Here is a 25,538-nt window from a genome sequence, read left to right as displayed (position 1 = left end):
GCATTTTAAATTGTAGTTCCTCTGTACTAATCATTATTATCTTGAATTGGCCCATTGGGTTGGTTTGAAGTAATAATTGCCACTGTAATAATTGCAATTGTCACTAGATCTGGTAAACAGCCCATACTTATAAATACTACTTATACTTATACTTATAAAGTCTACTGTGATGCACGAATATAACCAAAACCACCTCAACCAAGGCCAGGACAGTCATGTTGGCCTTCTATTTACGTAACAAAATTTTGTTGGTCTGCTAATTATTCGAGTCTAGCTGTTGCTGTGGTTCAGTATGTCTGTGCAGATAGAGAAACAATAGCGCGTGTTGCTTTTACATCCAACGTATGGCGCTGTTTATTTTTATTTAAAAAAACATGTTTTTACCCATCGCAGGTGACATATACACTCTTAAAATATAAAAACAAAAAAATGTAAAAATTTAAAAACGAACATTTAATTTTATTTATACAGGGTGTTAAGGGACTTACTTGACTTATTTTACAGTAACTCCTGACATTATTTAGAGTAAAAAATATTAATTAAATTTTGGAATCCGGTGCCTTTTTTCAGTTTTGGATAATACCGTTGTAGGTACATATCCCAAGTTAGAAGCCAAATAGAATGTAACTCCATGGTTTGGTCGCTCTGTAAAAATTAATTAATATTCTAGAAAGGATTCAGAGAAATTTTCTACGCTTGGTAAATTTTAAACTTAACATCCCATTAGAGCCTTTGCCAAAGGTCACCCTAAGTGGTTCGCCACGTTTGGTGATTTAGCAGGGGTGCCCGGGTACATCGGGTGATCATGGCAAGCCAGATCGAAAGAGGCTAGTTTGGGGAGACCCTTTGTCCTCTTAAACTTGTCTCTCTTGATCTGATCCCTGATCCCTAGATTCGTACCCAACCCTCCTATCTTTTATCTTCCCAAAAGTTTCTCTCGTTTCTTTCCTTAAAAAGACCTCCCCACAGCATCCCAAAAGATGACAAAGGCTCTGAGGAAAATAATTTGCCCCCTGTGTGGGGTTAATTTAAATATACATATATATATATGTACATCTCATTCCAACTATAGTTTACATTCCACAACATAACGTTTACTTAGTTTTGGTAACAAACATCTAAACGATTTGGAAGTATTTGACAATAATTTGAACTTGGCAAACTTCAAACGCCGTATTTGCGAACTAAGAGTATTTCTTACAGTTTATAAATTATTTTTGACAACAATTTTTGTCCTTTTGAAATAATATTACCCTTGATTTGGAGGGAATTGGGAGATTATATATTTTGTTTTGTGTTACTTATTAAACCTTATATTACCTACGGTTCCATGATAACTCAACACACATTTAAAAAGTGATATAAATAAATATTCCATGATAAAGTTATTAGAAACGATGGAATTTTTTTTTAAACCTTACCTAACCTAACCTACATAACCCAGTTAATATTTTTTTCTTTCATCACTTTCCATGACTTAATATAACTTTTTAAAAATGTGATGAATTATCATTTTGAAGATTTATCCGGCCACCATTACCTACCTATATTTTGTTGTATAATACTATTAGATTATATTTTCATTGTAATTTTTCGTAAAAAGATGTAGTGCATTGCACGTAAAAGCTCTTTGGGGTTTTTAAATTAAAATAAATAACCTAAACCACCTCAACCAAGGCCAGGACACAAAATCATGTACAAATAATATAGAAAAAACCACCTAAATGAAGGCCAGGACACACAAGTTTCTTGTTTTTCAGCCATTTATTTAAAATAACCAAAACAACCTCAACCAACCAAACAACCAAAAATCACATTACACTCGCCACAGCGGTGGTGTGTGGACGTATACGTAAATACTTTCGTCATTACAATATTAGAGTATTGTTACACCGTTACTAGTATTTTGCCGCGAGTGAGGTGACTGCGGTCACTAAACCCAACCCATTATGGACGTGCTACAAATAATAGAACATATTAAACTAGAAATCTCAAATATTTCTACCAAACAGGACTCCAAGGCCAAAACTAATCTGGAAACAAACATCAAACTTCTAGAAGAAAAATGGATGCACGAAAAAACTTCATTTCAAAACGAGATTGTTTCTCTGCAAACCAAACTAATAGAAAAATTAGAAAAAAAAATTGAAAATTCAAGTTATATGGAAAAAAACCTATGCAAGTCGACTAAAAGAAATCCCGGAATCGAAATATTCATTGATTATTAAAAGTGAAAATTCAAATATGACATCAGACGCAATAAAAGAACAAATTGTCAAAAAAATAAAAATAGCAAATTTAGGCATTGCAGTAAATGGAGTTCGTAAAGCCGCCCAAAATAAACTGATAATATCTTGCCCTACTAAAGTCCACGCAGAAAAATTGACGGATGAAATTAACAAAACGCTCAAAAAAAATATGGTTGCGGAAGAACTAAAAAAGAAAAACCCAAAAATTTTCATAAGAAATCTACAGGCAGATCTGACAGAAGAAGATATAATCGAGGCTTTAAAAACCCAAAATGAAGGTATCAAAGATATAATGGAAAATGATACAAAAAACACTGTAAAACTAATAAAAATGTTTAAACCTAAAGTATAAAATGGACTCACTAACTATATACTAGAAACCAGCGGAGCACTGAGGTCCTACCTCATTGAAAAGGAAAAAATTAATATAGGATTCAGCAGAGTACGAGTGGAAGATGCCAACCCCCTGACGCAGTGCTACTACTGCTTCAAATTTGGACACACTGCACTGAAATGTTTGAGCAAAGACAAAAGTGCGACCTGCTTACATTGTGCTAAGGATCACGAATGGAAGGAATGCCCAAACAAAAACTCGGAAGAAACATGTAGCAACTGTATTTACCAAAACAATACTTTTAAGATGACCCTTAACACTAATCATAAAGCAAACAACACAAACTGCACTTACTTTAAAAAGATGATGCATATCGCGCAAAGTCGCATAGACTATGATTAAGTATCTTTATATGTATTATTATTCTAAAAAATCAATGCTTCTAACCAAAACTTTATTTAAATACTTAACATCTTCTTCTGATAAGCACAATAATGTATATCTTTTACTTCCGAAATATGAGTATCTCATATCTTTGATATTTTTTCTTCTTTAAATATATTATATTCTAATTTATTGTCCGGTATCTATAGTGTTAACACGGGAGTATTGAAATGTATATTGATGTTAGTTTATCCTAGGTATACTCATACATGTAGAAAAAATATTTATTGTTGTCAATTATTTAACCAAAAACTTTCTGAACAAAGCAAAAATCTAACTAGGAATATATTGGTAATGTTTACTTCCGTAAAAATATTTATACAATTTATTTGCCTTGATAAATCCTCACACTTGTTTACATACTATTGCCGCCTATTAAAATATTATTCAATATGGGTGATTTGAACGTAGATTTTGACACCTCTGAAATCGCTTATGAACGCACACAAAGTTTTGAGAACTGGATTATCAAAAAACATGTTTCGGGAAATAATAATTTAACTGCAATCAACTTAAACATTCGATCCTTATCAAAATATTGGGATACGTTTCTTGTCGTATTCTCTAGCTCTCTGAGTAATATTGATATAATCACGCTTTGTGAAACGTCGATTAATGAAAATGATATACATCTATACAAAATATTGGGTTTTACTTCTCATTACTTTTGTCGAAAAAACAAATCGGGAGGCGGGATTATTTTATATGTGAAAGATCACCTAACGTTTGAACAAATTAACATAGTGCCAACTAAATTTGAATGTGTCTACGGAACTATTTCTGTCAAAAAACATAAACGTCTACATATATTGGCAATATACAGACCACCTAATTCAAATAAAAAAATATTTCTCGAAGAGCTAGATGTAATATTGGGAAATATTGAAATTAAAGAATCCGCTATGGTACTTGGTGATACGAACATAAACTTATTAAATTATCAGGAACCAATTGTAATGCAATATGAAAACATTATGGCTAAATTTGGATTTTTTAAATGTATTAATGACGTGACCCGTGAAGCCATACTGACTAACTATGTAACGGCTACATGTCTAGACCATATCTATGTAAGAGAGAGAGAGACAAATGAAATCAGCTCATGTGTATGTGAAACTATAATAGCGGAACACTACCTTATTGCAACAACGATGCGTTTCTCTACCTATGAGGCAGGTACCACCAATAAATCGCACCATACGAAATATACTGTAATATCGGAAAAAAAGTCGACCTACTTATTGAAATCACTGATTGGAATGAAATACTAAACATAACGGAATCTAACTTAATTTATGAAGAAATTAAATCGAAATTCAAATATATTTACGAAAAAAGTACTGAAACAAAATCAAATACAAATAAACAGCGTAATAACCAAAAGGGCTGGATAAATAATAATCTCATTGAAAATATACAACTACGTGACACATTATGGAGGAAATGGAAAAACACGCCTAACAATAAAATATATGGAATCGAATTCAAGAAATACAGAAATAAACTAAATAAAAAAATATTAAACACAAAAAAAATATACTATAATAACAAATTTAAACATTGTTTCAAAGACATTAAAAAAACATGGAATGAAGTAAATCAAGTATTGGGTAGGAAAAATAAATCCGATTGTGATGAAGTCATATCTAAATATTTCTTAAATTCCCAAACTGCGGATGTGGTGACAGAAAACTTTGCAAAATTCTTTGACGACGGTGTAAATCAGTTATTGCACGAATGCAATGTTCGAGCGTCTGAGTTGAAGCAAGAACATTTGCAACATTCAATGTACCTACCAAGAGCTAATGCAGAACAAACTGAATGCATTATCGGAAGAATGAAAAATTCAAAGACACCGGGCGTGGATCTAATTCGCATGTATGATCTAAAAAAACATGTTAAATTATTTAGTCCTATAATTACTCACCTAATTAACAGAATTATTGACACAAGTCACATTCCAGCTGAACTAAAATGCAGCATCATAAGGCCCATTTTTAAAAATGGAGATCACACCGTAATAAATAATTATAGGCCTATTTCCTTATTACCCGCATTAGAAAAAATATTAGAAAAATATATATCTATAAATTTGGATAAATATTTAAATAATTTGGGCATTATTGATGAATGTCAGTATGGCTTCCAAAAACAAAAAAGCTGTGATAAACTGCTCGAAAAATTTTCCAATTATATAAATTCAGAGCTTAACTCAAAAAAACATGTACTAGTATTATTTATTGATTTCTCAAAAGCTTTCGATACACTCAGCCATACACAATTAATCAAGGTACTCGAAATCATAGGAATCCGTGGTAAACTCCTATCATTTTTCAAAAACTATTTAACAAATAGAAAAATGTATGTAAAGATTTTGAATGTAATGAGTAATGAGTAATTTTAGATTTATTAAATCAGGGGTGCCACAAGGGTCAATTTTAGGACCAAAATTATACATTATATATGTAATTGCCATGTCTAAACTTTTTAAAATAGCCCGTAGATTTATTTTTGCTGATGATACTGCACTAGTTGTCTCTAATGAAAACCCTGAAATAGCTATTCAAGAATTACAAATTGACTTTAACGAACTACTTAAATGGTCTCATGATGTAGGATTAATGTAGGATGTCAAAAAAACTAAATGCATGTATATAAGATCACCGAGCTTGAAAATGTGGAACTTACCTAAAATAACTGCACATAATTTTGATTGTATACATAAAAAAATGGATAATATTTGCTGCTGTGAAAAAATTGATTTTGCAAACGAATATACTTACCTTGGCATAATCGTAGACAATAACTTTATATGGGACAAAAGTGTGATCAAAATTTGTAACCAGCTCCGATGTTTGGCGAGTAATTTTTATAAATTAAAATTTGTATTGCCTCGATGTACTCTCAAACTTATATATCATTCTATGGTCGAATCAATACTTAGATATGGAATTCGAACTTGGGGAAACTCGAGTAATATTAATATTAAATACATTCAAAATCTACAAACTGCTATAATTAAAAAAAATTGTTAAACCTAGCATTTACAAACAAAGAAACAACTTAAAATTACTGTATGGCTCTGAGGGCCTACTCCCAATTAAAGGGCTTCTCTGGTTTATTATAATTATGGATAATGCGGGAGAAAATGCGTACGAAAAGCCATTGGTGCATAGTCACAAAACAAGATTTACTGAAAAAAAAGGCCTAAAAATTCCACTAATATCAAATAAGTATGGTAGCAGAACACTTGACTATTTGATACCTGTGATTTATAACAAATTTAACGAAAACTTTAACTTGAAAAATAATGAGGAACCCTGCCCTAAACTGACAAAAAAGTGGTTAATAAATGAACAAAACGTTTATCTATCCTAAACATTATATTTGGTATTAATATTTAAACTTAAGCTAATGTGTATTATGTTATAACATTAAATGGTAGAACCTACAGACAAGCTGATTGTCACAGCTTTGTGGGACTACCCATATCTTAAATTGTATTAAATGTAATTATATTAAATTTAATAAATAAAAAAATAAAAAATAAAAAAAAGGACACAATGTCATTTGTGTTGGATAGGACACGATAGCAGAGGAAAATATGCTAAGCGTCAAACACGTATTTCTGTTGTGTGAGTAGTTTTGCTCCCTCAACTGGAACCAAGCGGTTGGGAGCCCAGATCTAGCTCATCCCTTTCCCCCCATCCCCCCATCACCCCTCGTCCCACGACTATCCCCACTCATCACAACTCACCCACAACGCCTCCCTCCTTAGGAGTAGTTGGGACTCTTGTGTAGTGTTAACATAATAATAAAAAAATAATCAAACTCTCGACAACCCCCCCCCCCCCCTCCACAACCCTGGCCAGAAACCCCTCCTCCATTTTTTTTAAATCTTGTATTATAGTGTTTCGTGATTTATAAATAATTAAATAATAAAGTGATGTGAATGTGTTGCTTACCGCCAAAGTGGGAGACATGGCGGAGCCCTGGCTGTGCCTTCTCCGGGCCGGGCTGGACCTGCTGCGGATCAACTCTCCTGAAACATAACCTCAACCTTTATTTATTTATAGTTCCAGTGATCAGTCATTTGCACAAACACTCCCATACTCCCACCGTCCCCTCTCCGGGAAAACACATCGGTAAAAGTTAAACAAACGAGATAATGAGAAAAATTACTATGCGCCGCAGATGCTCTTCGTGACTCACGTGCCATTTTTAACCATGCGAAAATTGCAATCATGTCAAAAGTTGCTATAATGTGAAAATTGCAAACATGTGAAAATTTCCATCATATGAAAATTTTAACCATGTGAAAATAGTAATCTTGTGAAAATTGCAATCTTGTATAATTGCAATCTTGTAAAAATTACCATCTTATTTCCAGAAAATTTTAACCATGTGAAAATTGCAATCATGTGAAATTGCAATCTTGTGAATATTGCTATCATGTGCTAATTGCCATAATGTGAAAATTGTCGTCATGTAAAAATCGACATAATGTGTAAATTGCCAACATGAATTTAAAAATTGCAAATATGTGAAAATTTCGATCATGTGAAAGTTGTCACCATATGAAAATAGCAATCTTGTGAAAATTGCAATCTTGTAAAAATTTCTATCATGCGAAAATTGCCATCATGTGAAAATTGCCATCTTGTGAAAATTTCCATCCAATTGTCATAATGCGCACGTCCATTAGAGAGACACGCACTTGATATTTTAATGTTCAATTGGTCAATCAGTACAACAGTTACACGGTATCTCACCTCTTTGCCCACGACCAAACCACCTTAAAACTGAAGCAAATTAGCCTGCTGTTTATATAAGATCCTTTTATAAAATTAACTTGTTTCAGTGTTCTGGCCTTGGTTGAGCTGGTTTTGGGCAAATAACCTACTTTAAACAAGATATTGAATGTTGAAGAGTTTTGCGCCGCAGGTGAAGAATTACATGTGCCTTGATTTACATTCTATCAATCATGTTATAAATTAACCTTTTTCAAGAGCATATTTGGAGTAAAAAATGAAGAAGGTAATCTAATTTTTACCCTAATTAAACCCGAGAATCACTGGTCTCATCTATCAGGTACATCTTTTTACACCCTGTATAAAAACTATGATCAGCTTTTGCATAATACGTACTTAAAATTTTAATATATGATCCGCGCTTGGTAGACATTTAATGAAAGAGTATCCGTGTTTTCTTGTTAACAGTTAAGAAATGGAGCCCATCTCAATCAATTATTAACTTTTTTTATTTTTTCGAACTAATATTATAATATTATTTTGCATTTACACACTGGGTTTTACATCGAAACCTTGTCATAGACCCCGCTATGCACTTATCAGAATGCAATTCCATTGCACGTAATTGTTATTAATTGATACATGACGTGAATGCTATCTCTGCTGAACCAAAGATACGTCCAATAATAGATTTATATTGTGTTGGCATTTTCATAAATCGTCACGAAATCATCAATAATTGTCCAAATATCCAGGTATGTTTGATGTCTTGTTGACTCAAGTATTATTTGATGTCTTCCTCGGGCGCGCCCGATTTATTCTACTATTCACTTCAGCATCATATATTCTCCACTCTGCAAACTTTCTTCGTTCACCCGCTCTATGTACGTGCCCAAACCATATAAGCTGTGCTTTCTTTACCTTATTTGTTACGTTTAAAACATCCTTGCATTATTTTTGTATTTCTACATATTTACAACGGTCATACACGGTTTTACACGGGTGCGCCTCAAGGATCCTCAACTTTACAACATTTAGTCTACTATGTTTGTTTGAATTGGATATTATTATAGTGGATCTTATAAAAAGTGCAATTAATAATTATGTAATTAAAATTTAGAGTGTTAAGCCGTGTGTTCGATTTAGGATATTTTGTAGTACTTACTACAAATGTTTTATGTGGTGAGGCGGTGAGGTGTCTGTTGTTAATGATGCATTAGAAGTACATTACTAGCCCCCCCATCCCCAAACCTCCAGGACACGAACATTTTCTCAAAATACTACATTAATTACATGGCTATGCAATTTGTATAGCTAATTGATAGTCAGTATAGTCTGGTCAAGTGTCCATGCTAAGGTCTGCATGTATCTTAAACAATACAGGTTAAAACATAGCAGTCAATGTTGAGCCTATACAAACCTGCAACGTCCACGTGATTAGGCAGAATGGTTTGTCTTATAGTCCCCTCATGGCTGGCCCTCCTTTTACCGCTGCCGCTGTCAGCAGACCCTGCCGTCAGGACCTGCAGCCTCCCCTCTTCAACATCATCCATCCCACCCATCCCGACTCCAGAAGGGTCCAAATCCACTGTAAAAAACCTCGCGTGATAAGTACCCACGACGAATTCTCCTCTTCCACCATCGCTATCTTCGTCCTGAGTTATATTAACCTCCACTGCGTAATTCTCGTATTGGGGCCTATCCCCGTCTCTTGATTTTGATTTGAGTCTTGTTTTCTTTAGTATTTCTTTTCCAGATTGTATTTGGTTGATGTCTCGCTTCTTTCTGTTCGTCTCTGAATCCCAAATCAGTTGGTTGGTTTCTAATGATGTTTTCTTTATATCATCCCAATCACCCATGGCTATTCGTTAAGCTCTTTAATACTACAAAAAATACTCAAGATATCATCCATTATATTACCTTTTTTCTATGGAGTGTCAGCATTAATTTTTTTATTTGTATTTCGTTTCATCAATCCAAATTTATATTGTGTTGCTTTAATGCCCGAATAATTGATAAATAATGTACTGTTATTCGAGTTTCCACTCAAATTTTAGTAAGGGACGTCAGTCACTTTCATCTAGATGGATTTCATGTAAATTGTGTACAGTAATTGATGTAAAATTTGAAGGTCCTGGTTGCTCGTTGAATTGTGAATTAAAAACAGCGTAGTGTCAATCAAAGCATTCACATAATATTCAATGAAATGAATCAACAATATTGGAAAACTGTCATGCATCAAAAATGGTTTCCTATTTATATAGAAATATGTCATGCGTCAGTTTATAATATAAAAAATATGTTTTTCATGCATCTTTTTGAAATTCAAAATTATAATTCATGCGTCCTTTTTGCAGATTGAATCAATTGGTGCATAAAACCGTGTGCAGAAATTGTTGAAATCAGCGCCATCCAAGTTTATAGTGGAGGTTGGTATAACAGAAATGATTGTTTACAAGCTCGATAGAAAGTATTTATAAGTTAATAGTTTAAACACTTGCATTGTTGATGAGTTGCATTTGGCGCCCAACGTGGGGCTCATTATTTGTTGACGATTTTACACTTTTATTTTACACTCACACACTTTATTAAAATTCATTCATGAATACTTATTTTCACTTCTTACGCTTTGAAATATAAGTAAGTATTGTTCTTGATAATGGATTATATCACATCACCTATGAACAGATTAAATATGAATTTTTACATGTTTAGTATTGAGCTTCACAGATGCACTCATAGAGGGCAGTGAAAAGAGCTTGCTTGGAAATCCGCAAGATGGCAGCTAGTAGACTGTAGTCGCTAGGATCAGTTAGGCTGCTCTGACACAAACTTGTGTTTTGCAGATCTCATTTAGCCAGCTCCTAGTTAGGTCATTATTGTAATACGCGAAGTATTTAATAAATCCCTAATTTAACACAAAGAACTTATACTTCATAATCTCCTTCCACGACGAGTTGGAGAACTGTTTGTGGGAACACAACAAGTATTTATCAGGTTTTTATTAAATTACAAGCCTGTGTAAACGTTGCGAATTATTTATATTATAAAACTTCTACTGAAACTATACAAACGGTTTAACTACGCCTCAGAATAGCGAAATACAATACACGCTTCACAAATGGATAAATAAACCTAGCAGAACTTTTATGACAAATAATTGTGTTTTAGTAAACTATTTACAAAAATACAAAGAGAAAGACCGGCAAAATGAAGATAGAAAGGGGTGACTTGATTGAGATTTTAAAAATTTTATCTGTACATTACAGTTGCTCTGATATCCAAGAAATCTTCACCGCCTACAGAAATATAAATCTCCGCGGACACTCAAAAACACCCAATCCTAGGAAACACTTCCTTGCAAATAGAGTAATGGAGGCATGGAACAAACTTCCACAACATGTCACCGATTCTACTAATATAAAGCTTGATTATATTCTTATTTGGAGAGAAGAAAGGATGAACTTATTTTTAATTAAAAACAACTTAATGATTATTAAACTTATAGTGAAATCAGATAGGAGCACATCAGCAGAACGCTGCCTGCTCATTTAAATAATAACAAATACTAATAGTACAACAAACTGAATCGATCAAATAGAAAGCAAGTGTAGTAAGATATTAATCGAAATGGAAAAATATTAATTTTATAAAAAAATAAACGTTCTATAAACAACAGACATTTGTTGTGGGTACCTGCAATAGATCTAAATCTGATCTATTTAATATCTAGGCTTGTGGGCTAATGCGGTAAGTACGTTTGCCATCAATAATTCAGCGGACACTGGAAAAATCAATAAAATAATTCCGCCCACCGCACTGTCCGATGTCTGATTGTCCGGGTGTTAGATTGTCCGGGTGTTGGCACAAAGCGCAGCACTGTCCGATGTCCGTTGTCTGTTGATCGACACGGAATAAGTGCATCATTATCGCAAATCTACCTCGGAAATACCACGTTCTAAACGTGATATATTATGTTATGAATGCAGGGCAGAACTTGCTTTAATTATGATTTTTTTAAACATTAATATAACTCTCTTTCCCAGTTTTCTTGTAAAATCGTCTTGTTCTTTACAACATGTTGCCTTTGTTAGAAGTACAGAGCACAAAATACAACTCTCCCAGCTGGAACCCAAATTACAATATGTATTATATTTTTTATAAGTTTTTCTTTAATAAATACAGGATTTTCCAATAAGAGGTGTTATTTCGATATTCAATCGTAAAAGATCAATGGTTTCGTTGCTTGTGTGGCACGTAGCGCCGTCTGGTTGAAAGTAAACGTTATCCACATCAATACCATCCAATTCCGGCCATAAAAAATCATTAATCATCTCTCGATAGCGCAATCCATTCACCGTAACGGTTGCTCCACCCTCATCTTCGAAAAAGTAAAGTCTAATGACTCCGCCGGACCATAAACCGCACCAAACAGTCACACGTTGAGGATAGAGAGGCTTTTCAACAATAACTCTTGGGTTTTCCGAGCCCCAGAAGCGACAATTTTGCTTGTTGACGAACCCACCGAGGTGGAAATGGGCCTCATCACTCAAGATGATTTGCATTTGATTCACTCAAGTGAATTTTAATAATTTCAATACGTTGTTGAAGCGTGTATCGTTCCATTTTTATTAATGACGTAGTTTTTGCTTGTCAAATGTCAAAAAATGAAAGCTTCAAAAGTGACATCTAGCGAAATAGCGGGCTATTCAAAATAACACCTCTTATTGGAAAACCCTGTATATTAAATAATATTTTTACCTGTTCAATTTATATTTATAAACAAGTTCTGCTGTGTAATTATTATTATGCGTCACAGCTGTTTTGCCTTCTGAAGGCTTTGATAAGGCTATAGTCTCACTGGCTTCAGATAACTCGCTGGAATCAGTTGAGACTCTTGTACTGTATTCATGTAAAAAAACACCCACGGCCGGCCCTGTGCGAGCGCAATTGGAGCACTACGCTCCGGGCGCCGAATTATCAAGGCACCAAGGCGCTGATAATTCCTAAAACCTAACAGTCCTAACACATCACCCTTGAGATTATTTTTCACTAAAACGGCGCCACACAAAAATACAAATTGATCATCTACCTTGGTAGATATTAGCTGGTTTTGACTGGTTTTGCTCATGGCCGGCCCTAAAAAAAACCCAACTCTCAAGAAAATAAAAGAATATAATTAATACTGAATTATTTTGGCATCCAAACAACCGATGGAAATAATATACGAATCTAGCCCAAGTCTGCTTTAAGTTGATAAAATTTTAAATACAATGTTTTTTTGCCCTTTTCTTATTTTTTCAGATTTTTTGTCTATTTTTCTACTTTTTATTTGGTACAATATATTACATTTCATAGTACAATCCAGTAATGTTGGCCTCACTGGGTGGCTTACCCGTACTGAGGCCTGTCATTAGAAGTTTCGCATCATTAGAATGATGGTGCGAAACCAAATGTCCTGATACCCTGTAATTTACCACGCAATTATTTTTCCATGTAATTAACTCCTCTGAGAAAGTTCGGTGAATATCTTTGCCGGTCCGCTCCTGCATGTCACATATATGACATATGCCTCACCACAAACTTACTAAATTCATCGCTCACACGACTTACATATCCCTGGTTATTTTAAAATATTGTATGCATGTTACAATAATGTGTTTTTGTTTTTCTGTCACGCGAAAACACGCGAACAGAGAATTCTAGCAAAATGTAATTTTTCCATAGCTATTTTAATTTTGCGATTTTACCAACTTTTAAGTACCTAACCTTGATAAATTATTTCAGCTGCTTGTTTTCACACATATTATGTAGTTTCCACTCCTGGCTCTTTTTTGAGGTTTATATTGAAAACCACAACTAAGCACTAATAACTATTTTTAATTTAGGATTTGAAGAAATAACGTAGGAACGGCTGGGTGGCCTTTTTTATACAAAACTTAAATTTGGGTTTGAGGCCAAATTTCCCGACCAAACTAAATTATCTTTTTTTTAATCAAAAATTATAGCTAGTATCTAGTATGGATATATGCTAATTTATTTATTTGTGTTTAAAAATTTTAAATTTAGGCCATAAAATAATTAAATTTCTCATGTTTTTAGAGATGGTAGAATAGATAGAATGATGATTATTTGAGAGGTAATGATGACCATTTGTAAGGTAATGATGATTATTTGTGAGGTAATGATGATTATTTGTGAGGTAATGATGACTATTTTTAAAGTAATGATGATATTTGTGAGGTAATGATGACTATTTTTAAAGTAATGATGATATTCGTGAGGTAATGATGACTATTTTTAAAGTAATGATGATATTTGTGAGGTAATGATGATTATTTGTGGGGTAATGATGACTAGTTGTGAGGTAATTTATTTAGTTATACTGGATTTTTACAGACGATCTCACTTACGTGAGAACAATCCAGTTATAAAAACTCAGTTAACATACAAATACACATACAAAGGCACTAATTTTCATATACCTAAATAAAGATTAAAATATAAAACAAATAAAAATAAAAATTCAAAATTTAAAATAGATATGAAATACAAATATTACAGAAAAGTAAGAGACGCAAGTAATACATAATATAATCAGTGCAACATATTATTTAACAATAGCAGAATTTTTTTTCTGAATCCATATAAATTATCGACAAAAATATCTACTTCAGCACACTCAATCTTATTATACAGTCGACACATATGGGTTAAAATAAGCTATGTTATTTTTGAAAATATTCAGGTGAAAAATGCCATGGTGTCTTTGTCTATAGTGCTATAGTGTAATGATGATTATTTGTGAAGTAATGATGATTATTTGTGAGGTAATGATAATTATTTGAAAGGTAATGATGATTATTTAAAAAAAATGTTGCTATATACTTTGAAAATATGATGAAACGTAAAATAAAATAATTTAAAAAAAGCTTTCGATGGGCACATATTTCAATTACGAACGACCGATTTACGTTTGAATGTAAGTGCCGTGAATAAATTAAAATTTCTGCGAAAGAATATGACTTTTTTTACATTTTATTTTTATTTATTTATCATTGTATTAACACAGGATTTAGAGTAAGTTTTTTTTATTGATTACAATTAACAGTCTTGCAAAATCGAATATTCGTGTAGTGATTCGCCATACCTTTTGATCATTTATTTTTCAGTTTCGTTGGTTATTTTGACATAAAATCCAAATGTAAGTTTTGTATGAAAAATATCAGAGGGTTCGGCTCGGTAGAACTTCTAACAGGGCCTATAAATCCTACTGATCCCTCAACATAAATATTTAAAAAATCTTTTGTTATCCTACATGTATTCAAAATGACCGACTTTTGCATCTTTATATATAAATTTTTTGATAGATCTAATACGCCTAAATTTTTAATTAGAGAGCTAGGTATAATGCCAGTAGCCGAAATAACGAATGGTAATATTTTTATAGTCTGAGAATGCCAAATTCTTTTTATTTCATTTCCTAAATCTGTGTATTTTCTTATTTTTTCACTAACAGATTTTTGAATATTACAGGAATTTGGAATAGCAACATCAATGATATAAGTAATTTTTTTAATTTTGTCATGTAAAACTATATCGGGTCTATTATGACTAATCGCTCGGTCTGTTAGTATAGTAATATCATAATATATTTTATAAAATTCGTTTTCTAAAAATGAATTTGGTTCGTATTCATAATATGGTACTACATTACGGCATTCAATCAAGTTATGTTTAATTACCAAATTTTGGTGAATTATTTTTAAAACTTGATTGTGCCTAAATGTATACTCGGACGGTGCTAATATAGAACATCCCGATATAATATGTTCTATAGTTTCCGGAAAGGCCAAACATTTTCTACACAAATCATCAATTTGATTTGTATCTTTGATTATATGCTTTCTATAATTTTTAGTATTAATGACTCTATCCTGAATTGCAAGCATAAATCCTTCTATTTCTGCGCTCAACTCTCCAATACTCAACCATTTGTTTGACTTAATTTTGTCAACATACGTTTGGTTGAGATAATTGAAGTGTTTTGCGTATAAAATTTTATTTGACCAGGAATCTAATAATTCCTGGTTGGGATTTATAAAAATGTTGGCATTCTCATCGTATAAATTTAAAGGTGTAATATTTCTATCTGCCTTGCAAATTATTTTGTGCATTTATGAGCTATGAGCTTTCCTATGGAAAAAAGTTCTTAGCATTTCTACCTGATTATGTTTCAAAGATGTTATTTTGACTATACCTCTACCTCCTAAATTTCTTGGTAAATTAACTCGTTCTATAGCTGAATTTGGATGATGGCAATTAAACTTTGTTAGCGTAGTTCTAATTAATCTTTCTAAGTTATCTAAATCTGTATTAGACCATTTAATTATGCCAAATGAGTACGTTAATAGAGGTATTGCCCAAGTATTTATTGCTTTTACTAAATTTTTAGCAGATAGATTGCATTTTAAAATTTTCCTTATCCTAGTTTGAAATTTAATCCTAATATCATTTTTAATACTACTATGGTCTAATCTATTTGATTGTGGGTATCCTAAATACTTATAAACCTCATCCCTTTTCATACTAGTAATTTGGAAATTTCTAAATATACTCTCGTCCCCATCTACAATTTTGCCTTTCTCTATATGGATCGTTCTACATTTATCTAAACCAAATGTCATTTTGATATCATCTGAAAAGTTTTTAACTACCTCGATCATTTTCTCTAAATTTTGTTCAGAATTCGAAAATAATTTTATATCATCCATAAATAATAAATGCGAAATTGTACTACTCTCCCTTGTATTACCCTTAACTTTTATTCCAAACTTGCTTTTAATTAACATTTTAGATAGAGGATTCAATGCTAAGCAAAACCAAAGAGGACTCAATGAGTCTCCTTGAAAAATCCCTCTTTTAATTGAAATGCCCGGTATTACTATTTTCTTACCTTTTAAATTGATAAGTAAATTGGTATTCCAAAAGGACATAATATTTTCCAAAAAGCTAATAATAATGGGGTTAATTTTATATATTTTTAATACTTTGATCAGCCACGAGTGCGGGACACTATCGAAAGCCTTTTGGTAGTCTATATAGCAAGTATGTAAATTACGTTTTCGAGTTTGAATCTGTTTTAGAATTACAGAATCGATAACTAATTGTTCTTTACATCCCATATGTTTTCTGCGACAACCTTTTTGTTGTTCAGATAAAATATTTCTTTCATCTAAATGAGTATATATTAAATCTGTTAAACAAGAGGTTAAAATTTTGTATATTGTCGGTAAACATGTAATGGGTCTGTACTGAGAAGGATTATTAATATTTTCGCTTTTGGGTAACATATAAGTAATACCCTTAGTTAGAAAATTTGGAAAATTTTGAGGTTGACTGACAAATTTTGAAAGATTTTTTGCCAAAAGAGGATGTAAAGTAGTCAGACGTTTGTACCAAAAATTATGTATCCAATCGCAACCCGTGGCTTTCCAATTATGAGTATTTTTAATAATTTTGGTTAACAATTCAACCGATATATTAGAAAAACTCATTTGTTCAATACCTGAAAAATTGAGTTCTTCATTTTCTATCCATGGAGTTGACTCGTTATGTTTTATATCTTTACTCCAAATTTTAGTCCAAAAATCGCGCATATCTGATTCAGATGGTAACGGAATATTATTATTCGAAATAATATTTTGTTTATCGTCAAGTTTGGAATAAAATATTTTTTCATTTTTCTGAAATAATCTATTATTATTTTTTTATTATACGTATAATTATATCTTTTTAATCTACTAGCTTTTACGCCTAATTTTTGTTTTAATAAATCCAATAAATCATTGATTATATTTTCATTATTATGACTATCAATGTTATAACCAAATTTTCTACCAATTTCATCTACATGTCTCAAAATTTTCCTACTTCTATTTCCATTTTTATATTCTATTACTCTAGCTATGTTACTTCTTAAAAATACTACATCATTTTCTAATCTGATCTGCCATTCTGGTTTACTATAACTATATGATCTATCGTCAGAGGATGATAATTTAATTCCTAACTTATTACAAACAGTAATCGCACTAGCGTATACTATTGTATGAAGATCTAAAAAACTAATTTCGTCAAATATGATTTTTGGTAAAATTATGTTATTTAATTCAAAAATTAATTTAGATAATTTCTTTGACGTATGCAATTTCGGTAATTTTGGTCTAACTGTTGGCTCTACATCTATATATCTGTTTATATTATTATGAAGTAAGTTAGTTAATTCTACTACATTTTCATCAACAAAGTTTAAATTTGCAATGCTGATTTCCCTAAGATTATAAATAACGGCTAAGTTATTTGAATCTACTGTAATATCATTGGACATTTCGACTAGAATATTATCCAAACTATCTACATTCAATGCATCTGATATGACATTGTTACTTGTGTTAATTTGTTCTAAATTATTTCCCCTTTGCAATCTATCTGCTACTTCTCTTTTAATCTGTTCTGATGTGACTACAGAAATTAAATTATTTTTGAAAATAGCTCGCTTTTGGTCTGCTAATCTTTGTTCGCTTACTTGGGCAATCGGATAATTTTGTGAGAAAAGTAAATGTAATTTTTTCCTATATAACAACATATCTGTTTCTACTTTGGTTACATAAAAATATGAACGAACAATGAACATATTGACATCGTTCGTCCATTTCATACGCTGTCTAGGAATACCTGCTTTTGTTTTTTGGGGTCTTAGACTACCCATGTTCATCTGTACAGATGACATAATAATCCCCTGTTCATCTACGTTGGTTGCAAATGACATTGTTGTCATTTTGCAAAACAACTTGGAGATGATTGTATCTTTACTACTACATTCCAGTAACCAAATCAATAAATAATTGTCAATGTGACCAAATTAAATATTCTAATCAAACTACCTTTCGACATAACAAATCTATAATTTCTAATTCAACTACCTTTCAACATTACGAATCTATGATATATTATATTCCAGAGAAACGTTATCAACATAAAAATATATTTTTATTTTTTTCAAATGAATGTCAAATATTGTTGTTTACCTTGGTTACTGGGGTCCTCAAATAATTTTTTTTTTTAAATCCTATTTATTTACCTAAATATCCTATGGCTTACTGGCAGTTTATTTAATGCGTTATCTGATATACTCTTCTTTAAATATTTATATTTTTTGGGATCAAAGCTAATTCTTTTCTATTACAAAAAATAATCAGAGAGCAAATGCAAAGTATATGCCTAAACTAGCGTTGCTAAGCAATTATAATATTATATTTATTATAATTATTATATTTTTTTATTGATTAATCTATTTTTTATTTGTCTTCTACTCAAGCGAAACGATAAGAAAACCTTCAATTTATCTAAAGCATATTTTTTAGTATACATAATGAACATAAATTCGTTACAAAGATTAATCAAAATAGTAATTTAGCATTAAGCTTCGCCTTAACACCCTATTGGCGGATAGTTGAATGCTTTACAATAAAATTCATCCTACGGGTCGCTAAGTAGGAATCGTGCTGCTTGAAAATTTTCGGTATTCCTGTCCTGCACCCGTTAATGGTTTTAAGAAAGAAAAAACAGTCCCGAGTTACGAATTTCCTAACAATATTTGAATTCCCCTTTTTACCATCATTACCAGCGCAAAACTTTGCTTGTGCAATGATGGAGGACTTAGCTAGTAGAAGATTGAACCCGCGATGATTGAATGGGAATCCGATTTATCCGTCATAGAGGTCATAGATGTATTTAATTTTTTCCTTTTTGGTTTGAGTTCTTACTCAAATCTTGTGAACTTTTAAATGTCTTTTATGACATTTTTTGTTTTGACTGAGGATTGAATCTTCCTCTCCCATGGACTTGGGTCAAACTGTGACAATTGTGCCAACTCCCGATTGGGTAGGACCGACATTTATTTAGAATATTAACTGTTGCATTTACATCCAATTTCACAGAAATGCATATATGTCCGCATGTAAATGGGTGATTTCCACCAAAAGTTGATAGAATGCATTGTTATTGACAACGAGTCTTTCTTCCGAGTTTCAGCTCGACCGAATGTCGGAAAAAAGGGTTAATTGCCACTTTCAAGATTTCATTCATACATTCATTAAAAAAGACGTCGGACTTCATTCATAAATTCATTAAAAAAGACTTCAGACTTCATTCATACATTCATTAAAAAAGACGTCGGACTTCATTCATACATTCATTAAAAAAGACGTCGGACTTCATTCATACATTCATTAAAAAAGACGTCGGACTTCATTCATACATTCATTAAAAAAGACTTCGGACTTCATTCATACATTCATTAAAAAAGACTTCAGACTTCATTCATACATTCATTAAAAAAAACATGAGTGAAATTCAAATAGGTAGATGTACACGGAGAAAAATGAGTATTGCTAATTTATTTAAAAAATCTTCAAATTATTGGTAATCCGGTTACAAACGGGATTGCAGGCCGTTTCCAGATAAAATTTTAGCAAATTCCCAAAGTATCAGATTCATTCCCTTGCATTTGCCTCGATAATTGAAATAATTGACTCACCTGTTTAGGATATACCAATTTTAATTTTAATTTTTCTTTGTAATACTTATTTAGTCAGTAGAACGGTTGGTGGCTGAGTTGACATCGTATTTGGGTCCCACCCAGGCGTCGCGTGTTTAATTACTTCGCTGGCTAAGTCCTCCATCACACATAAGCAACGTTATCCGCTATTTACTGTGGTGGTAGTAGGAGATTTTAAAATATTGCCAGGTTATTCGTAACCCGGGAATGTTTGTCTTTCGTTAAAAAAAAGTGTTGTAGTGTTTTTGCCAACGTGCATCGTACGTAATATTAATTTGAATAACTGTAATCTTAATTTTTGTAATAATTCTGTAGATTTATATTCTCAATATTATAAGTTATAGGAACTCCCAACTTTTTGCTATCATGATTAGACTCGTCATGCATTTATCCAATACATCGTGTGCGTATATTATATATTTTTTAATGTGAATACCGCATACGAATCCCAAATGTCTGGAACCAGAGGGTCTATGGCATTCCCAATATTGGGGTAGGTATGTTGTGAAGGTCGACACACACACACACAAGTCTCTGGGGTGAGCCTTGAACATTTTCCGATTTATAGAAATAAATCACGAAGTTCCCCTGATTTTGAAGAATTCAATGACTTAATTACATCCCGACAAAATAGATACGATAGAAAAATTATAAAATTTTACCACTTCAACCTCGCACAATATTTACTTAAATTTCTAGTTTATGATTACTTGTTCATTTTATTATTGTATATCAAATTGTTTTAACATACTTGTCACAAATTCAATTTTATTCTCGCAACTTTTTATTTTAGTTTATTCTCAGATTTTTTTGCATTTCGATTCGATTGGGGATTTTCGCCCTTTTCCGGGTGCCGTGTCGCGCGCCGAAGAGACGCGGCAATTCTGACAGATATTTAAAACTTGGAATGCAAGATGGCCGATGTGACGCCCCCAAGATGGCGGCACTACGTCACACGACGATGGAAAATGGCCGCCACGCGTCAAGCTAAACCAGTGTCGTCAGTACGGGAATACATGAATGTGGCCACGCGCCCTTCGGCTCATGCATTTTTGATGACTTTATGTCATAAAATTGAAGATGATGTTCGTGCTTTAATGCCTTATAATCAAAGGATCAATAGTAGGTTAATTTCCTATTTATAAACGCAGATTAGATACATTATAGATCATTGATTAATGACCTTTCAAGATGGAAAACAGGAGAAGTGAATGATTAAATACCTAGTGAATATTTACGTTGTTTTAAAGGAAAAAAATAAGTATAACGATTTTACATCGACTATTTTACAATTGTCAGTGGAAATTTTATTTATTTTTAAATTTATTCATTTGCAAGGTAAGTTTATAAAATAACATACTAATACAGTGTTTCGGATTATGAATAATAAACTCATACGCGAGGAAATAAAATTATAAGTTAACCTATGTTTTTGAAAAAAAAAATTATACATATAAAGTGAAGTGAAAGAGAAAAAAAAACTAAAATATCAGTAAAAAGTTGATATAATATAAAACTAATATACTAAATAATTGAAAAAAAGAATATTCTCCCGGCCAAGGGGAATCACTAAGCTAGGATTCTCACAGTCTCGTAAACTCGGTCCACCATCAATAGGATAAGGTCCTTATGGGCACAGCCTCTGTGCCCATATGATGCACAGATGTGGCCTTAAATAATCGTCGATCTGTTAATGCCGAACATGTGGTCAAAGAATGCCCGCTGCATTCATTCCCCGGCAGGATCAATGGGGTCCACAGGGCGACGCCTGAGGCCCTAGACTGATTCACTAACCTAGATGTTTCCCTTATAATATACTAATAATAATATATATGAATGCTAATGTGATATAGAGATGCTAATATTTGGTTAAATTATTTAAGGTAATATTCTTTATTGTATTTTAAAATTGATTATAATCAGATTCTAATCTCACCTCTGTCACTAGTTGATTAAACCCAAATATGATAGAATATAAGTATTATATCTTTGATTAAACCTCCAGTGTACGTGTATAGTAGGGTGTATCGATTTTTAACTTTTTTTTTGTTTTCAAATTCCAAGTTGAGAAAAAGTTGCTACTAGGTACCACAACTTACCACAAAGTGTTTTGGATTTTAAAAAAAAATGTTTAGGTCTCCCGCACAAGGCATAAAGTTTTAATTTTTTTCAAAAAATATTTAAAAAAAAATTAAATTAAAAAAAAAAAAATCGTATTTTTTTTGTTCTGAACTCATTTTATGCCTTCTGTAAGAAAATTAAAATTAATTCCAGTGGTTTAAACTTTAAAAAAAACATAGTTCATATATGTACACAAAATTACAAAATTTCATCAAAATTAACAAACTTTAGGGCTTGTGCGGGAGACCTAAAATCCATTTTTTATAAAAAAAAATCGTTTCTTACTTATTTTTATGCCCTAATATTACTGTTGTGATGGTTTGAATAATCACGAAAATAAATAAACGATAAATAATAAACGAACGTGCTCAAAAAAATTTTTTTGTTTAGACAACGACGGAAGATTTATTGACAGACAGGCCTGGAGTAAACACATTCACACGGGACAGGGCGCAGGTACAGGCAGTCGAGTCTTGAATTCGGATACGTTGACAGCCCCGAGAAATGAATACAAACCAGAAGTGATGTGTGAGATTACAATTAATTAGTGAATTCAGATGATGTTAGAAAGCTTTGTTGGTTTCTGAATTAAAGTGAAATATTATTGAACCGGTTTTTGTGTGAAGTGAAAGTGGTTGGACTCAGTGAGAAAACAATTAATAATAATGACAATAATAATAATTGGATAATTTGTAGAGCGCCGTTTTGTAAAAACCCACCTCAGGGGCGCCAGGTGTTGTGCAATCGCAATTGTGTTATAAAGTTGTGTTGATTTAAACGTGATTTCGTATACAGTTCGAACTAGATTGCTTGTCTTAAAAACATGAAAATAATAAAAATAATTATTGCGTTTTTAAAACAGAGTGAATGTACTTAAAGGCGGGAAGTGTTTAATCGGGCTAGGTTATTGATTTGGCGAGATGGCATTTATCCACGGAGACCGAAAACCAGAGAAACAAATATATCATTAACTGTGGGTTCGAATCCTAACAGATTAGGGAGGTACAATTTTATTTACAGGAATATTTAATTACCCTTTTAAAGTCTTAGGGAGGGGACCAAAAGTGAACAAATTGCCAGGATTTCACTAAAAGGAAGAAGGAATGCCGGTAGGGGGTAGACCGAAAAATTAAACTGATTTAGCTATATAGTGTGTAACCAGGTAAGCTTCACACTAGGATTTGGAGGAAACTAACAGGGTGAGTTTTTATATTATTTATTAAACAACAAAAGTCCCTTTTAAAGGACGGATACAGCATCCAAGTTTACAACCCCTGTCGTCCAAATAATGTTTCGAAAGGGAATGTGTCAATCAGACTATCTACCAGCTGAAAAAGGGAGACGGGCCGATGACCTTTTCATATATAGGCCGAGGCGCGGTGTACAGTCAGTCAAAGGGGGAGTTTTGCTAGCGTATGACCGCCCAAATAGAAAGCGATCGGATGCAACCAGATAGAACAAAATGAATATCTTTCGTCTGTTATTTGACTTTTCTAATTTAATACTTTTCATATATTGTTTGACTTTCTAAGTTACGAATTGGGATGCACAAAAACAAATCTAGATTCAAAAGAGGGAGATGGTAATCTCCGAAATAAAACTACCAACCGAACAACTTTTCTCAACAGGTACCTTTGGAGAGGTAGGCAGCCTCTTTAAATTAAATGCAAAAATCAAACCAATTATCCGTTTATACCTACCTGAGAGGATAGGTATTCAGTAGAAGTTACCCATACCTAATACACGAGGATGCTAGTAACCTCATAAAATAATTACTAGAACCGAATATTAAAATACAGACAGTCCTCATCCTAAATTTGGCATTTCGAGTAGACCTTACATATATCTCACATGATAATTGGCTGAATGGGTAGGCACACAACCTATCGTTAAAAAGCAGGCTAAATGTCGACAAGATCGTCGTGTGTTATCTATGTATTGACCTAGAAAGGGATGTAAATCCCCGACGGCGTGGGAGTTACAACGTTTTCTAGAGGTGGCACGTAACTTAGGACCTTGCGTGTCACATTTTCGCGACTAGATTCGTGACAAGGGATGTCATGGTTTTCCCCTTCTACACTCAGTAAAGTAGATTTTCCTGGAGGTGTATGAGATTGGGGCAATTCTGAAATTGGTGATGAGACCTGGTTTTCTTTATTCTGGCGTGACGGTTGCCGATTTGGAACAAGGGGAGACCCGGCCGGTTGTGATATCCAGACACGCAGATATCGATCGCCTTGCTCAAATTATCATCCATCAGTTTTGTTTGGTAAGAGGAGGAGTCAATCTTAGCTTGAAAAAAATTCATTTCCTTTCCTCTCCTTCCCCTCCCAAAATATATACATGGATGGCGCCGACAACTAACACCATAAATTTATCGTATGTATATCACATATTTAAAATCTAACACTTTATTATACTCACATTACCCTATGACAGGTAGAATCACGTAGCTAGTTTGAAGAGCAGGCGACTTCAGAAAAATAAGGTTTATGAAATGGCTTTAAAACACAGCGATAATGGATTCAACTCACTCTATCTCAAAAGAACCAAGGGATACCACACATACATAGATAACTAGGTTTCTAAACCGAGAAACAAAAAACCAACACAACGTTCGGTGAAGCCTTTTTATACTGAACCGTCACGTGAAATGAGTACGTTCAAGGTCGTACGTCACGTGGACAAACTAGGATGTACACACTTGAAGGGGTGTGTAATAAAGAGAGGAGCAAAGGCTTGTAGAGACGGCAGGGGAGGAATTTTCCATCCCTGCGAACACATATGCAAAGCCTTATGGAAAAGCTACCTATGGGACTTTAAAGAAAAATTATCGTAGAAAGAGGAGAAGGAAAAGTTTGAAGTAGAAAGGGTTTGATTATTACACTGTTTTTTAACTTGGAATAAACACAAAAGTTACGATTTTATTTTTTTAAATTTAAAAAAAATTGGATATTTTTTGAAAAAAATTAAAACTTTAGGCCTTGTGCGGGAGACCTAAGCATTTTTTTAAAAAT

At 32.7% G+C, this 25,538-nt stretch overlaps 1 protein-coding gene across 1 annotated transcript in view; it reads right to left on the bottom strand.

Annotated features, from left to right (window-relative positions):
* The window catches only part of LOC149410600 (anoctamin-4), a 56,278-nt gene extending 46,641 nt beyond the window's left edge, over window positions 1–9,637 (bottom strand). Inside the window, exons 1-2 of the mRNA XM_089648296.1 lie at window positions 9,199–9,637; window positions 6,993–7,069 (exon numbers count right to left, since the gene is read on the bottom strand). Of these exons, the coding sequence (XP_089504422.1) occupies window positions 6,993–7,069; window positions 9,199–9,637 (516 nt within the window). The remainder of the gene's footprint in view (window positions 1–6,992; window positions 7,070–9,198) is intronic.
* Between the last annotated feature and the right edge of the window lie 15,901 nt (window positions 9,638–25,538).

This window comes from Hesperophylax consimilis, chromosome 27 (assembly GCF_061612785.1).
Source record: "Hesperophylax consimilis isolate HC1 chromosome 27, BYU_Hcon_1.0, whole genome shotgun sequence".
Classification (NCBI taxonomy): domain Eukaryota; kingdom Metazoa; phylum Arthropoda; class Insecta; order Trichoptera; family Limnephilidae; genus Hesperophylax; species Hesperophylax consimilis.
Note: the sequence above shows the minus strand (reverse complement) of the source record. Positions and strands in the feature narration are given on the sequence as shown.